This window comes from Camelus ferus, chromosome 9 (assembly GCF_009834535.1).
Source record: "Camelus ferus isolate YT-003-E chromosome 9, BCGSAC_Cfer_1.0, whole genome shotgun sequence".
In the NCBI taxonomy this organism is placed as follows: Eukaryota; Metazoa; Chordata; class Mammalia; order Artiodactyla; family Camelidae; genus Camelus; species Camelus ferus.
Window position 1 is genome coordinate 48,122,127 of NC_045704.1, and position 16,338 is coordinate 48,138,464.

Below are 16,338 nucleotides of genomic sequence, written 5' to 3' on the forward strand. Positions count from 1 at the left end.
CTGTCCTCTGTGAACTTGGCCTCTGAGTCTCAGGCTCCTGCTCAGTGCAGGGTTGTGGCTGGTCCCAGAGCTTAAGGTTCTTCTTACTTAGACAGCCCCTGAGGGATTTTTCCCTCTTTGTAGCTTTGTTACTGTCCAGGGCAGGTCTTTCTGTTCAGATCCCAAGGATGTAAGGGTGAAGAAGGCAGTTAGACACCTTCAAAGCGTCGAAGTCACGTGGCCCCATTGCCCAGAAGTCCTGACACCCTGTGGCCTCGGTGTTCACTATTCCAGCCAAGAGCTGCCTGGGTCCAGTGGAGGCCTTATGACGACAAAGAGGAGCCATTGCACTGGAGACCCCTGTCCCCTCACAAAAGCACTACTCTTATGAATGGGAGACATGAGCCTGGAAAGGCCAGAAATAAGGTTTCTCTCTCAGTCCAGGTCAGCAGCACAGGGCACCCTCCCAGCCCAGCCTGTCACACTGGAAGGGCCCTCAGAGAACATCTGGTCCTGCCCTGTCTGGGTCAGGAGGGGAAACTGAGGCTCAGAGGAAAACACGGCTGCTGCAGGGCACTCGGCAGGTCAGGGGAGCCTGGTGAGAGGGGCCTAAACAGGGCAGGTCTGGGAGGTCTGTGGTGGGTGGAGTCAGGGCTTCAGGTGTTATCTGGGGGAACACGAGGCTCAGCCCAGCTCCCTCTGGGCTGGCAGCCCTCTCCTGTGGTGGGGCGGGGGTTGAGAAGAGGCTTCAGGACACTCTTCTGTCCTCTTTGAAGTCCCCATTCTCCCCAGACCACAATCCCTTTCTGTCTGCTCTCCTTTCTCCTGACAAGGAACTGAGGACACTGCTTCCCTGACACAGTCCATTCAATTCAACTGAACATTTGCAGACCCCTCCACAGGCCAGGGTTTACCAAGTGCTGGGGAACCTGGGATGAGTGAACCTCGGTTTTCTCCTGGGTGAGCTCCCTGCAGCCCCTTCCGCCAGCTCTCAGGCCCCATTTGCCCTGCAGACCACGTGATCCCAGCAAATCCAACACCTCGCAGGGATCCCGGGGCGCCTGCACGGGTCTGAGCCCACTTCGCAGGGCCCTGCGTCCTCCGCCTACTCCCAGGCTGCCTGTGGCCCGAGCCCCCCTCCCAGCGCTCGCCACTCTGGTCTCCAGGTGGCTCCAGGGCTCCTGAAGAGAAGCCCCCACCTCCGCCGGGCCACTGAAATCCCACCCACACTCAGCCCAAGCCCAGCCTCCAGGAAGCCCTCCCGGCGGCTCAGCCGCAAGCGCCCCTCTCTGCTGGTTTCCTCCGCCCGCCACGGTAAGGGATCGTCCTGCCACTGGCTCCGCGTCTGCCAGCCATGCGTGGCCCGGGCGCCCAGAGCCCACGTGCTCCAGGTGGGGGCCCGAGGCTCTGGGTCCCACCCGCCCTGAGCCGCAGGTGTGCGGCGCGGGCAGGCAGGCGGTGGCCTTCCGGGAGCCTTCTCCCTCCCCGCCCGCCTTGGGCGCGCGCCTTCTAGCCCTGGAACCTCGTTTTGGCCTCGGGGTGAGAAGGAGTGGGAAGGCCGGGCCTGCGCGTCCAGGGCCCTGAGGCCGGCGCTATGGGCGCGAGAAGCCATTAGGAGGCACTGGGCGCCAGCCTGGGCCCCCTGCTGCCCCTGGCGGCCGGTCTGCTCACTGCAGCGCGGGAAGAAAACGACCGTGAGGCTGCCCGGGTCCCCTTGGCGCCGGCAGGCCCTCCCGGCTCTTATCCCTAGCAGTCCTGGGGCAGCCTGGTCTGAACTCTCGGCAGAAATATGTGTGGACCGGCGGGGTGGCGGTAGCGGTGGGGGTGGACACGATCTTAGAGACCCGGCAGGCCTGTAGGGGCCCCTGACCGCCCGAAGCTGGGCTGGGGCCAAAACTTCTCGCCCTGCAGGCCAGAGTCCGAAGGACGCTCAGAACAGTTAAGCCTGCGCATTGCAAACATTTCTTAAAAGAAGCATAACCTATTTTTACCTCAGTGACATCTTAGAGGCCCATGTTGTAAATGCGCATAAGTAGAGCTGCTGTGGGACTGTGAGGAGAGGGTGGTTGCCAACGGGCCTCTGGGAGTGGCGGGAAGGGAGTTTTGCTTAAAAGTCCTTTGGGAGGTAAGAGGCAATCCAGGATGGAAAGTGGAGCGCAGGATTCAGAATCCAAGCATTCCATAGCTAGGCAGCGGGCTTGAGATGAGTAGGAAGAACCGTACAAGATTGGGGGTTGGTCGGGGGTAGGACCCGCCACCATGCTCTCCTGGTAAAAGCTTATGGTAAGGAATGTTGAGTTAGAGGCTCCCCATGACAGGGAGGGAGGAAGAGAGGGGTAGCACAGGGACCGGGCATGAAGGAGCCTGCCGATTGCATGCATTGTCTTTTCTATTCGGAGGACTCCCCCCTCTCCCTTCACACTGAGCTCAGCCAAAGGCCGCCTCTCCTTTGCTGGCCTTGACCTTCTTGATTGGCTTTGGATCCCTTGCCCTGTGTCGTCCGCCAGCTCTATGCGCTTAGCTCCAGGTGAAGCTAATCTTTACCAGTCTCTGTCCTCTCTACTTGGACCTGCTGGCTTCCCGGCCCGCCCTGTTAACCGCAAGCTTTTTGGGGGTAATTCATTGAGCCAGGCCCGACCTTGCTCGTGAATTTCAATTTCTTGAGTGGATGACATCAGTCAATCAGGAAAGGAAGAAGTGTTCTGTGCGTGTGTTTATATAGTTTATGCATTTTCATCTACAACAGGCGCGCAGGTAAATTCCCTGGGGGCTCTAGTGCGGAAAGAGAAATTCCGAGATGGCGGAGCAGTACCCTGAGCACAACTATCAAGTGCACTAGGCTACGAGCGCGAAAGTCTCAGAGCTGACATTAGAATTGGGTTGCTCTCCGATTGCTCACCAGAGGGCGCTCCAGCCCCCCAAAGAAAGATCTGGGGGCTGATGTTTTAAGGTCTGGCTCTGATGATCCAACCTCTGGCCTCAGTGTTCGCCCTCCAGATGCTAGGGTTCCCCACCCCTGCCCCATTTGACTATAGCTGGCCAGGGTCTTTGGGCAGGGGCACCTGCAGTTGGCTGGCTCTTTAAGGGGAGCAAAGGTAAGAAAACCATCAGCTTAACTCCCTGGGGTTTGGTGGATGAAGAGGAAGAAGGAAAAATGCTATTGGGACTTACAAGGCCTCTAACTCATTGATACAAGGTCTGTTTTTGTTTGTTTTTTAATTGTGGTAGCATGAATTAACATAACATAAAATTTACCATTTTAACTCCTTTAGTGTCCAGTCCAGTGGCACAACAGTGTTGGCACTCATCACTACTATCTAGTTTCAGAACTTTTCATCACCCCAAAAGGAACCCCATGCCCATTAAGTGGTTACTCACCAAACCTCCAACTTCTAGCCCCTGGAAACCAGTAACCTGCTTTCTGTCTCTATGGATTTGCCTATTCTGGCTGGGTGTTTCATGTAAGTGGAGTCGTTGCGTCTGGCTTTTTTCACTTAGTGTAATCTTTTCAAGGATCATCCATGTTGTAGCATGTATCCATACTTCTTGTCTTTTTCTTGGTGGCTAACACTTCTTTGTATAGCTATACCACATTGTGTTTATCTATCCATGGTTTGATGAACACTTGGGTTGTTTGCACCTGTTGGCTTTTGTGAATAATGCTGCTATGAACACTAGCGTACAAAAATCTGTTGTGTCTCTGTTTTCAATTCTTTTAGGGATCTACCTAGAAGTGGAATTGCTGGGTAATAGGATAATTTGATGTGTAATTTTTTGAGGGTCCGCCAAACTGTTTTCCACAGTGGCTGCACCATTTTACATTCCTGTCAGCCATGTCCAAGGGTTCCAGTTTCTCCACATCCTCACCAACACTGATTATTTTCTGTAGTTTTGTTGTTGTTGCTGTTATAACCATCCCAGTGGGTGGGAAGTGGTACTTCATTGTGATTTGAGTTTATATTTCCCTTACGACTAGTGATGTTGAACATCTTCTCTTTTAGCTGGTTTCCCAGAATCCAATATTGCCCCTTCCTCCAGTTTATCTACTGAGTAGGCTGAGTCCTTCCCAAACTCAATTCTGATCATGTCTCCCCCAGCTCAGAACCCCTCAGTACCTCCCACTCTCTCTAGAACAGAGCACATATCCCTTCCCTCTCTGCTCCCCAAACACACACCATCTATGCTTTGTCCTCTAGAAAATTCTCCCAATTGTTAAAAGACCCTTCTCCTTCCAACCTGTGCACCTGCTCTTCTCTGTCTAGAACATTCGCCTATGCTCTCCTCCACCCCACTCCTGCCACTAACCTCTCCCATCCTTGACATCTCACACCCTTTCACACTGGGGTTCTGTGCCCCTTCTCTGTGCTCCCCTGTCACACCCTCCCCCTCCCATCAAGTCACTTTACCCTTCTGATTTATAATTGCCAGCTCAACTGTCAGTTTCAAAGACTGAAACCCATAAGGGTCAAGGTCAGGTCTGTAGGCTCAGCTTTGAATCCTCAGAGCCCAGCATAGCCGAGACCTCAATAAAACACTGCAGAGTGTCTGGTCACTTGGTGGGAAAGGTGATGGGCATGTGGGTGGATGTGCAGATGTGTCTGATTGCCAGCAGGGCCCCATTTGATTCCTCTACCCAGAAGCGCCTCCACCCCAGTTCAGACATTTTTAGTCCCACCAGTTGGTGATGTGCAGCTGACCCTCAGCCAGGGCACAGCTTGGGCTCAAGCTGGTGCCTCCATCCACAGATGGGATTGAGGGACAATGAGACCGTATTGTTTTTCCTCAGCTGGGTTTTCCATTCTTTTTTGTGTTCATTTCCCCTTTCCATCTTAACCTAAACTCCTTCTGTGTCCTGCCCCTCAACCACTCCCAGGACCCCAGGAGTCTTCATCAGTTCTGTCCCTCCACCCCCAGCCTCTTCAGTATCTCCCACCAGCTTCCTCTCCTCTTTGCCATGTTTCCTTCTTTACAGAACCCTCTGCTCCCAAGGTTCCCAACCTTAGCTTTGGAATTGGAATCATAGGGGGAGGTCTGAAAAAATCTGATGCCCAGGCTGCATCCCTAGTAATTAAATAGAAAAGGGGTGGAGGACCCAGATACCTGAGCATCGGTATTTTAAAAGTACCCAGGTTACTTGAACTTGCCTCAGAGTTTGAGAACCACTGTTCTCTTTGACTCTGTACCCCTCAGGCTGCCCCATTTTTCCTTTTGTCCAGATGTCTCAGTTGAGAATTCTGCACCCCCCCTTCCATTCTTATCAGTGGCTGACAATTTGATGCTTAACAGTCTAGCGTCTGGCCCAAGAGTGCCCAGAAACCACCCGTCCAGGCTGCTATAGCCAAGTGGCCCCCCATTCCTGTCGTCTTCCTCTGTCTCCTGCAGCCTGGTGGAGGGCTGTGTGGGGTTGTGTGAACCCGGCCTCAAACCCTAATTCCAATTCTTCCTTGCTGTGTGATCTTGAGCACGTTACTTAAACTCTCTGAGCTTTAGTTTCCTTCAGTGGAAACCACGCCTCTGGGTCAGCTATGAAAGTGGGCTGTGATAGTGCAGCAAATGCTTGTCCAGAGCCCACCAATGCTCTGGATTATGATCCAGAACTTATGCCCCTTCTAGAAACCCTCTCCTCCATGGGCTGCCTCGCTGACCACTGGGGTCCTCCCACTGGCCTCTCTCACCGCTCTTTTTCTTTCCCCTTCCTCAGTCCCCTAAGAATTGCTAACCCTAAATGAGCATTTATTTTAAGCCTGGCATAATCAAAGCCCTGTTAACTCCCAGGTCTGACCATAGCTTTAGGAGGAATGTCATTTCATCATCTCCATTTTACAGATGAGAAAACTGAGGCACAGGCAGGCAACCTGTCAAAGCTCCTGCTGCTTGGAAGTGGCACACCTGGGCTTCCAATCAGGGCAGTTTGATGGAATGGCTGGGCTCCTCATCCCTGCCCCCACTGCCTTCCATTGAGAGGGGTCCAGGCTTCTATTCCTGCACCCTTTGTATTCCCTGCAATCCTTTCTAGGTAGTGCCAAGTTCCTAGTTTCATAGATCCAGATGTGAAAGGTAAAGTAGAGAAGCTTCTAGAAGAAAACAGAGGAACATGTCATCATGATACTGGGGGCAGCAAATATTTCCTAAATAAGATTCTACAAGAATGAACCTTAAAAGATGAACTAGATTGAATTAAAAATCGAGAACTTCTGTTCATCTGAAGACACCATTAAGAGAGCTAGAAGGGGAGGGTATAGCTCAAGTGGCAGAGCAAATGCTTAGCATGCAGGAGGTCCTGGTTTCAATCCCCAGTACCTTCTCTAAAAATAAATAAATAAACATTGGTAGAAGGGTTTGTGTTCAACACATAGAGCAAGAGCTCCTATGAATCAGTACGCCTCTCCCACAAACATATAGGCCTGGATCCTTGCTCTTCCACCTCTTTAGTGAGATCTTAGACAAGTCTCTCCAAGGTTCTGACTCCCTGAATTAATTCTCAGATTTCCAGATTGAGGATCAAATCCATACTGGTGTCCCTCACTGTTGAATTTCCTGTGAGAATAAAAAATGAGATAATTTTCAAAAATGGATCGAGTGTCAGATGGGGAGTTATGTGTCTATGAAGACCATGCCCCGTCTCAAATTGAAGCTCCCTGAGGACTTGGGCCGGGTCTAAGGCCGATCTCTGGTCTCTGGCACTGTGCACAGGCCCTGGTACGGTGCTCAGAGTATATGGGAGCACATATTTGATACATAAGTGGGCAGGGAACAGCATTCCTGGATGAGGGAACAGCATGAGTGAAGCATGAAGGTGGAAATGTACAGCCAAGTACACTGGATGTCAGGTTAGGGTACAATCATGGGAAAAGTGAGAACAGACTGGGCCTGGATGGGGACGGGTCTTAAATACCAGGCATTATTTGGAACACCATAGGCAGTCATAACAGTTTTGGCGATAAGGGCTGTGTACCTGAGGGGGAAGAGAGAAAGGGAGAGACCGAGAGCATTGGAGATTGGAGGTCAGGGGTGATCAAAGATTTCTAAGTATCAGCCATTTTAGGACATCTGCTTCAAAAGAAGGAAGCCAATGAGTGAGAAGGAAGCCAGCCTAGAAGAGAGAGTATGTTCATTAAGGGGGTGGGCCAGTGGCAGGAGGTGAATCTGGTGAGTAGAGCAGAAGAGGATCCAGCCTCACCACCCCTTCCCCTCCTGCCAGAAAGGGACCACCAGGCAGAGGGGTTGGGCAGTGCTTCTCAGCTGGGGTCCCCAGACCAGCAGCAGCAGTGATACCCCCACCCAGAATCTTGCTAGAGATACAAAGACCCCACCCCAGGCCCACAGAATCAGGAACTCCTGGGGGTGGGCCCGGTGCTCTGTTTTAACAAGCCCTCCAGGGGAATCTGAGGGCTCCAATGTCAGGACCCCTGGACGAAGCTCCCGCAGAAAAGAAGTTTCCCCTGGCCGTCACTTACAGAGACACCAGTGAGAGATGAAGGATCCCAGAGCCGGCCTTCTGGAGCCAGGACTCACCTGGAGAAGGGAATTTGAAAGGGCTCTTGGGTATAGCTCAACCTAAGTTTCCACCTTTGCTCAAACACCGGCTCTTGTGGGGCCACCTGAACCCAACCCAAAGACTCATCCCCTGAAAAGTTGCTCACTCCACCTCACCTCCCACTGTGAATTTCCCTGGCAGATCCCTGTCTACCCCCTCATCCTTGGATTCCAGTCTTACGGGAAGTGATAGCCCAGTGGGTGGCCCTGTGGTAGGTGGTGGTTGAGGCCACGCCCGGTAACTGATGAGCCAGTCCCGGCCCTATTCCTGACCGGGTCCTGCCCCTGAGCTTGATTACCAATTAGTATAAAACCCGCAGTGCTGCAGGAGAAGGGGTCTGGGTGTGGGAGGGATGGGGCTGGAGGAAGGGGTTCCCGGCACTAGCTGAGGGGCAGCTCCTCCCATCTCCAGGGTTGGACATTCTGCCGTCAGAGGTGAGTTTCACGCCACGGGGGAACGATCAGTGCTCGCCTTGCTGGCAGGGTGGACCCGGCGCAGGTATTTTGTGTTGAAGCTTGAGAAAGAGAGTTGCCTGTATTCCAGCTCTGGGGGTAGAAAGGAGGGGGATATTGAGTCTTCCTGGTACACTTTCTAGAAGCCTTGTCTTATTCTTAGGATGAAATTCTCTGCATCCATGAAATCCTGGTTAAATGGCCTCCCTGCCTTTCAGCCTCACCCAGCGAGGGCCTGGGCAGCTCCCCATCCCTCTTGTCCACCCTCTTCAGGCTGGGCCAGGAATGTGTGCACTTTCACCCTCCCCAGGGCCGAGCCGGCCCAGGTAAAGGGGCCTGATTCACGTCCAGGGCAAATTTGTTAAATTATTTAAACAAATAAGTAAGAACCACAAGGAGCCCAAATCGTCATTTGGGGGGAAGATGAGAGAAAAAGGACTTGGCTGAGAAAAAAGCTCATCGTCCAACAATTTTTAATTTAGGTTCAAATAGCCACAAATATGCAAGAATTCTCCCAAGTTCCGCAGTGACGAATCTCCCTTCTATTCTTCTTTACTCTTTGTCAGTTTCTATTCCCAAAGGCAACGCCCTTCCTAATTTCCTATGTGCATACAAACATACGCAAAGGTAGGTTCTGATTTCCGTCCTTCTTTTACATCACAGCTGTGCGTTATGCGCATTGAATCCACCCTCCCCCATTAACTTACCTTGGAATTTCTCACTTCCAGGCATTGGTGTTCTTGTTATTTTTAACAGTTGCATCGAATTGCACTTCGTGCATACACCGACTTATTTCATGGGTCCCTTCCTATGGATTTTGGGTTTGTCCAGTCATCTGCTACCAAGCAAAGCTGTGATGCTTCAGTTTAGACAGAGATAATATGCCTTACATTCAGGGGCACCTTTAGGATAAAGTCCTAAAAGTGAGAGTGCTGGCTCAAAGGGTCACTGGCTGCATTTGTAACTGCAGTGGATGTTGCCTCCCTTCCTCTGATGGGGAGGTAGGAAAGGAGGCTGTTAAGAGCCAGGCAGGGCAGGATTTGAACCTCTTCTCAGTGCTTTCTAGCTGCTTTCTCACTCAGTCTGAGCTTCAGTTATTAAAACCTGTAAAACGCAGCCCACACAACTTTGCAGATGACATAGGACAAGCTAGGTAAAGTTCAGGACCACAGACACCATGAGACCTACAAGTGTCAAAAAAGTAGTGGAGTCTGGCCATATGCTGTCCCCACATCTTCCCAAGGGCAGGCAGCCTGGGGGCCCCAGGGTGACTGCTGAGCATTCGTGGAGAGGGGTGTGTGAGAGCCAAGGATTGAGCCTGGTCGTCAAGGTCTTGGTTCCAGTTGGAAGGTCCCCTCCCCAGCGCTATCTGCCCTCTTGTCCCTGAGGCTTCTGATATGTCTTGCCAATGGCACAGTGGGTCTCCCCAGGGATCCTGGGGCTAGCTATTGGGCAGCCTGTGATGGAAGCTTCCTGAAGGAAGACATTTGGGTCTGCCCTAAATCCTCAAAGCTCTGGTCCCTGCCATAGTCCACAGATAAACACAGTCTGCCATGCATTGAGTGTTTGTCACTGTCCTTATCTGACTTGGAGTATTCTGCACATGTGATTCCATACAGTTCTCAGAATTATCCCTGAAGATAGGAAAGATGAAATCCCCACCAGCCAATCTCTTCATCATTCTGCAGCCTTGCCCCATCCAAATGGAATGTCTTTTTTGCATGACCATTGAGTTTTCCCACACTGTTCCCCTCCAGGGGGAGAGAGACCCTGAGATGTGTGTGGAGTTTCCTGTGGCCTCACGTTTCATTCACACGGGGGATGAGCCCTCGTTTGAAAAGTATCCAGTCAGATGAAAGGGTGAGTTTGATTTTAGAGGACAGGAAATGCAGTCCGCATGTCTAGAATGAAAAACATAACACCTGGTCCTAACATCTCAAGATGCCTGTGTGGAATTTCACCCTTAATACCATCACTGCCAACATGTAGTATCAGAAGTTAGTCGGTCACCACTTTTGAATCCTCTCCGCAAGAGGGGTGTTCTCTGAGCCTTCTCAATAGACTTGAACAGCGCATCTGCATGTTGGCACCTGTTCCCTCTCTTGCTACAGGGATCGGGACATATTGGGAACCCAGGGGGTGAGTGTGATCTCAAGCCCTAGAACCAGGTGGCTCAGGCACTTTGCCAGTCGACGGACATGAGTGAAGAGAAGGAAGAGGCCTCGTTCAGTATACTCACAATTTATGATGACCCGGAGGAGAGGGGGAGTGTGCCAGAAAGCCCTGGCATTTCCTCTCAGCATGAACATCACACACAATCTCAGCTGGATGAGGCGTGTGGTCCCCTGCAGCAGCTCCCTGGCTCCCTGGCACAATGTGGGCCAGTTTTTCAGGAGGTGAGCTGTGTGAGTCCACAGCAGTGGGTCCCCCAGGCCCTTGACAGATCTGAGCTGCAGGTCCCTTGGTTCTCTAAGGTGGAATCAGAAGAAGCAGAGCCTGGCCCCAGGTAGGTCTCACCTGAACAAGACTTGGAGGGGGGTTGGGAATGGCCTGGGGCAAGGAATCCCAGCAGGAGCTCTCCATCTCATGCCGTGTCTCCTCCCTGTCTCCTCCATGTGTCACAGCTCCCCACCAGGACTCGGGTTTGGTAAGTCCCAGCTGGGATGATGTGGGCAGGCTTGGTGTAACCCAAGGCTGGGCCTCGGATGGGGGACCAGGAATGAGATCTTGGGTCAGGAGGGCAGCCTTCTCCCTGGATCCTGTGATGCTGCTGCTGCCAGACACCCTCTCTGCTGGTCTCTCCCTGCAGCTCAGCTTTGTTCTTCACCTCCTCCCAGTGAAGAAGTCCGGTCATTGCTCAGAGCAATTGTAAGTCTTTTTTTTTTTTTTTTTTTTTAAATTTGACATCTTTCCCTTCTTGTTACCCACCAAGCAAGAAGCTAGTAGGAAGAAGATGAGGGCGTGCGGTGTGTCCACATCCCCACTCTCTCTCCCACAGGTGGTAGGTGCACGAGACTCCCTGCTTCTTTTGACCTGGGCTGCCCTTCTCCCATCACCAAGTGTGGGGCTTCAGCTCACAATGTCACTTCCATAGTTCCATCCTAGGGGACTCTGAGCTGGGCCCTCCTCTCATGGCTGGTGCTCAGAATTATCTCAGAATGTGTCCTGTTACCAAGGAGGGAAACCTGGGCTCGTGCAGAGGGGGTCAATGGTATGGGGACTCCAGATGAGGACAAGTTCTCTGCCTGGGGTCAGAGAGGAGCTGTCGGATGAAGGCTTAGGAATTGTGTCAGAGGGCAGGGCAGGCTGTCCCCGCTGTGGGTAAAGGCAGGTCAAAGCTATGACCCTCTCCTGGCCACCCAGCCTCCCGTTCCAGACGAAGCAGTGGTCAGGCAGAGGACTCCACGTGGGTCCTGGAAGGTTGGCAAACTCCGCCACGGAAAGAAAGTCTATGCTGTGGCCGTCAGCGGCTCTACTCACCATGTGTACACGTGCGGCCATGGCTACATCAGAGTGTGGAATGAGAGTGCCCTGCACGCCTGGGACCAGGCCCCCCAGGCCCAGCTCAACCTCCAGGTGAGGGGTCATCAGGAAGACTGGGGGAGCCCAGACATGACCTCTGTCCTGACACTCAGAGCCCGTGCTTCCAGAAGGTGATATGAGAATGTAAACTGTTCCTACAGGACCATCAGAACTGTGTCCTCACCTGCAAGCTGTTCCCAGATGAGCAGAGGTTGATCACGGGGGGTCTGTCCCAGACCCTGACTCTGTGGGACCTAGCACCCACCCCTCGCATCAGGGCACAGCTGGCCTCCACGGGCCCCATGTGCTATTCCCTGGCCATCTCCTCCAATGCCCAGATCTGCTTGGCTTGTTTCAAAGGATTTGTTGAGATCTGGGATTTGCAGAACCAAATCTTGATCAGGTACGATGGGGGAGGGCTTGATGCTGAGGCTTTGGCAAAGTGTGTGTCCCCTTCCCGACCTCACCTCTGAGCAGTAGGACTAGGTGAGTCAACGTGGAGAACGTATCTGAGCCACGTATCTAGGAGCTTCCTGGGCCCCCAACTTATGGGGGTCCAGCCAACGCACGAACTTCTGAGTTTTCCCTCCAGGAAGCATGAAGTCCCCATCTATGGGTCCCGATGTGTGGACATCACGGGCAATAAGTTCTGGACGGGAGGTGAAGACACCAGCCTGTATTCCTGGGACCTGAGGAGCTACCAGCGGCTGCAGCAACATGATTTACAGCATGAGGTGCCTGGATGGCCCCCGCCGGGCTGCGTGCAGCCCCGGGGACCAGGGAGTTGTGGGTGCCCGCGGGAGCGGGGTCCGTCTTGGAAGAGGTGGGACAAGCGCTGGCACTGGCACCTTGAGTGCTGACTGCAGACCTCCTTCCAAACAGATCCTCAGCATCACACATGACCCCAGTGAGGAGTGGTTGTTAGTGGGCTTGCGAATGAGTGACATCATAATCCTGCACACGCACCGGAAGGAGAAGTTTAAAGCTGTGTTACACAAATACATCCACCACCACAATCTCAAGTTTGCCTCCTGTGGTGAGTGAGCAGGCAGGCGACACCTCTGGGTGTCCTGTCCCCCTGCAAGGTATCTACTCACCTGGAGAGTCTTATTTCAGACTCTTAACTCCCTCTTCTCAGGCCCCAGCAGTGGCCAGGGGCCCACCTTCCCTCTGCCCTCGCCCCACATGCCCCACATCAGCCTCCTCCCGGTCCCGCTGTTTACCCCCTGCCAGCCTGGCTCCCTCCCTCCCTTCTTTCTCTGCTGCCCTCCCTCTCTGTTTCTGGCTCTGCCGATAACAGTAGCTTCCTACATGGAACCACAGCCCAAACACACAGGAGACAGAAGAGGCCTGAAGCCCCATATGATTGCCCTGTTTAGGGACCCTTAACGTGATCCCGGGCCTGGCGGGAGGGTGTGGGCAGATGAAGGAGTGGTTTGGGCCATGTCTCTGAGTTTTAGAGATGGGGAACCTGAGGCAGAGAAAGAGTGACGCTTGCCCTAGTCTGGTGGGAGCCGAGCTGGGACTAGAATGCAGGTGGGTCTCTGATCCCTCCATTTGTCTTCCCTTCACCAGGAAGCTATTTTGTGACCACCCAGGATGAGTCGATCCACTGCCTTGCTGCACCTTCTCTGCAGAGGTTGTTTCAGGTACTGGATGGAGGGCTGCACCAACCCAGGCACTTGGGGCTCACAGCCCTGGTCCCCATTTGGTGGGGCCCCAGAGATAGTGCTAGAAACTACCTCTGAAATAGCATCCAGGGCCAGTGGATATGTCAGAGGGGAAGGAGGACTCAAGGTCCTGTGAACCCCTGGGCTCCACCTAGAGCCCTGAACCTGGCCAGGGGTCCAGCCGAGCCTCATGACTATAGGGAGCCTTGAAACAGCCTCACCTGAAGTGTGAATCCCTGGCCCAAGCCTGGCCCCTGCATGTCGTCCCTCTTGTGGCCTCTTTCCTTCCAGGCAGAGGAGTCTACAGACATCCTGTGTTGTGATGTGTCTTCTGACAACCAGTATCTGGTCACCGGCTCTAAGAACAGTGCCACAGTTTACCAGCTCTTGTATTGAAGGTTGTGAGCCATGGTCCACAATGAAGACCCAGAGAAGGCCAGTGGGCTGAGAGGTTGACCCCAGGGCTCTGGGTAACTTCAGTACCTCCCACGCCTCTACCTTCTCCCTGGCCAGTCATCTGTCCTCCCCTTCCCACCCAGCCCACACCTAGCCTGCCCTCCCAGGTTTTTATTATATGGCTTAGGAATTTTTCCTTTGTTATTTTTCTACTACTGACTTCTGGATTTTGTAATTAATAAAATAGAAAAGCAAAACCTGAAATGGCTGGGATAGATGGTCATTTATTTCCAATAACAAACTCATTGTGATGGATTGCTTATGCCTCCATTCAGCAAATTCCAGGGTGGGGAAGGAATTTTAGACCAGACTTAGTTTTGTTTATAACTTTTTGGGGGGCCAGGGAATTCTTGAAATCTTAAGAAAGTTTGATAAGCAAAATACGTACATGTATGAACTGTAAGATTGTATCAGGTGTTGGTAGACTGATACAATCACCTCTTGACGCAGGTGAAGACTCCTTGAGCTGGCCTAACCATATCTCAGGGAGAGCTCACCTTTTAGCTTCCTACTTGATGAAACCTCGCTTTGTCTGAGTCTTTCAAAGTCCTGATCCTAATTCTGGCATTTGGTAAGAGTCAAAATCTGCCTGTCTCTGTTTCAGGGCAATGACCTCCTGTTTGAGGGTATAATATTTTGTCTGGCCTTCGCCAGGCCAACACAGCCCCAGCTCCCGGAATCAAGGTGTACAGATCTGCTTTCTAATCTTCCATCCTGCCTCCTCATTGCTTGGTGTTGGCATGGCTTAGACAGCCAGCTGCCTGCTAAAGTCTGTAGTTTGAAGTTACCCAGAGGAGGCACAAAGCCAGGGACCAAGTGTACCATCCTCTGCATCGAGATCCTGTTGGGTACCTTTTTCTTGCCGATGGGTTACGAGTGAAGCACATGTCTCATTTCTGGGCCAAGGCTAATGGAGTAGGGGTCCCCTCCAGGTTCTCTGTCCCCTTCTACCAGCTCCAGCCAATGATATGGAGGCCTTAGGGGATTGCAAAACAATGAGGTGGGAGCCTCCTGTGTCCACAAATCAAACGTGGAGAAAAACTGCCAACTCTGGATTATTTCATGGAAGAGAAATAAACTTATATTTGAATTGTTACATTTTTTGGAGTCTATAACTATAGCTCTAGAAATAGCCAACTTGTACTTAAAGGACCAGATAGTAAATATTTTAGGCCTTGTCCTATGCTCTTTGTCCCAATTATTCACCTCTGCTGTTGTAGCATGAAAACAGCCATAGACAACAGATAAATGAATGTGACTGTGTGCCAATAAAACTTAATAAAAACAGGAAGTGGGCCAGATTTGGTCTGCTGGCTGTAGTTTGCTGAGTCCTGCTGTGGCCAATGAGCCTCTAAATAATACATTTATTTAGAATCTGTTTAAAAATATGATACCGAGGGTGGAGACCAACAGTAGATCTATCCTATTGGGCTGTAGTAACAAACAGCCTCCAAGTGTCTCTATAACAAGTGTCCATCAATGGATGAGTAGATAAAATAAAATGCAATTTTGTTATATATAATGGAATATTATTTAGCCTTTGAAAGGAAGGAAATTCTGACATATGGTACAGTATGGATGTACCTTGAAGACATGCAGAGTGAAATAAGACATGGACAATAATGTATGGTTCCACTCATGAGGTACTTAGGTCATTCATAGAGACAGACAGTAGAATGGTGGTGACAGGAGCTGCGGGGAGGGGGATATGGGAGGTTATTGCCTAATGGCTACAGAGTTTCAGTTTTGCAAGAAGAAAGAAATTTTGGAGACAGGTGGTGGTGATGGTTGTGCAATAATGGGGATGTGCTTAATGCCATTGACCTGTACACTGTAAAATGTTTCAAGATGATAAATTTTATGTTACATATATCATAGACAATTTTAAAAAGGCAGGGAACTGTAAAGATCAAATTCAGAATAGTGGTAACCTTTGGGGAGGGAGGTAGAGAAATTGGACATAGAGGGATAAAAAGGGAGCTTCGACTCTATCATGTTTATTTCTTTAAAAACAAAGTTCATCAAAATTAAAAATGAGTGTTACAAAAGAAACCATCAAGAAAGTGAACAGACAACCCACCAAAGGGGAGAAAACATTTGCAAATGTTTCCAGTAAGGGACTTATATCCAGCATGTAAAGAAGTCTTACAACTCAACAATAAAAGACAAGTAAACCTTTTTTTAAAAGGGCAAAGGATTTGAACAGACATTTCTATAAAGAAGGTGTACAAATGGCAATACGCACAGGAAAGGATGCTCAATATCATCAGGGAAACGCAAACCAAACCCACAGTGAGATATCACTTCACGTGTGCCGGGATGGCTGGAATAAAAAGGACAGACAATAATAAATGTTGAGGATATGGAGAAATTGAAACCCCCATACCTTGCTAGTGGGATGGTAAAACACATTGCAGTCACTTGGAAGAACAGTGTAGTAACTCTTCAAAATGATAAACACAGAGCTACTGTATGATCCAGCAATTCAAAAAGAGAATTGAAAACAAAGGCAAGTAAGTTGGGAGGGTAATAATTGGAAATGATAAAGTAAAAGAATTGTAAATTTTTTTTTTTTTGCAAAGAAGGTAAAAGTCCTAACTAACAGTAGTCTTGATAAGTCAATGAGTAGTGTTGTAATTTCTAGGTTAATTACTAAAAGAATATTAAATGAGGGTATAGCTTCCAAATAATAAAGGAAAAATACTGGAATAATAAAGTATAA

The 16,338-nt window shown here is 50.9% G+C and overlaps 1 protein-coding gene across 1 annotated transcript; it reads left to right on the top strand.

Annotated features, from left to right (window-relative positions):
- The first annotated feature begins 10,089 nt into the window (after nucleotides 1-10,089).
- On the top strand, nucleotides 10,090-13,802 carry TLE7 (TLE family member 7). Its single transcript, XM_032488188.1, has 10 exons — nucleotides 10,090-10,474; nucleotides 10,593-10,615; nucleotides 10,778-10,836; nucleotides 10,967-10,969; nucleotides 11,242-11,544; nucleotides 11,652-11,893; nucleotides 12,083-12,224; nucleotides 12,373-12,526; nucleotides 13,066-13,139; nucleotides 13,452-13,802. Exons 1-10 carry the CDS (start codon nucleotides 10,167-10,169, stop codon nucleotides 13,554-13,556), a joined length of 1,413 nt encoding a protein of 470 aa, XP_032344079.1. The 5' UTR covers nucleotides 10,090-10,166; the 3' UTR covers nucleotides 13,557-13,802.
- The last annotated feature ends 2,536 nt before the right edge of the window (nucleotides 13,803-16,338 follow it).

Bases quoted from the DNA above. Each gene is read 5' to 3' on its own strand.
- TLE7 (XM_032488188.1), top strand. From the start codon at position 10,167: ATGAGTGAAGAGAAGGAAGAGGCCTCGTTCAGTATACTCACAATTTAT. The intron at 10,616-10,777 runs GTAAGTCCCAGC...CTCTCCCTGCAG, and splicing joins CCCACCAGGACTCGGGTTTG to CTCAGCTTTGTTCTTCACCT. The intron at 12,527-13,065 runs GTGAGTGAGCAG...TCCCTTCACCAG, and splicing joins TCTCAAGTTTGCCTCCTGTG to GAAGCTATTTTGTGACCACC.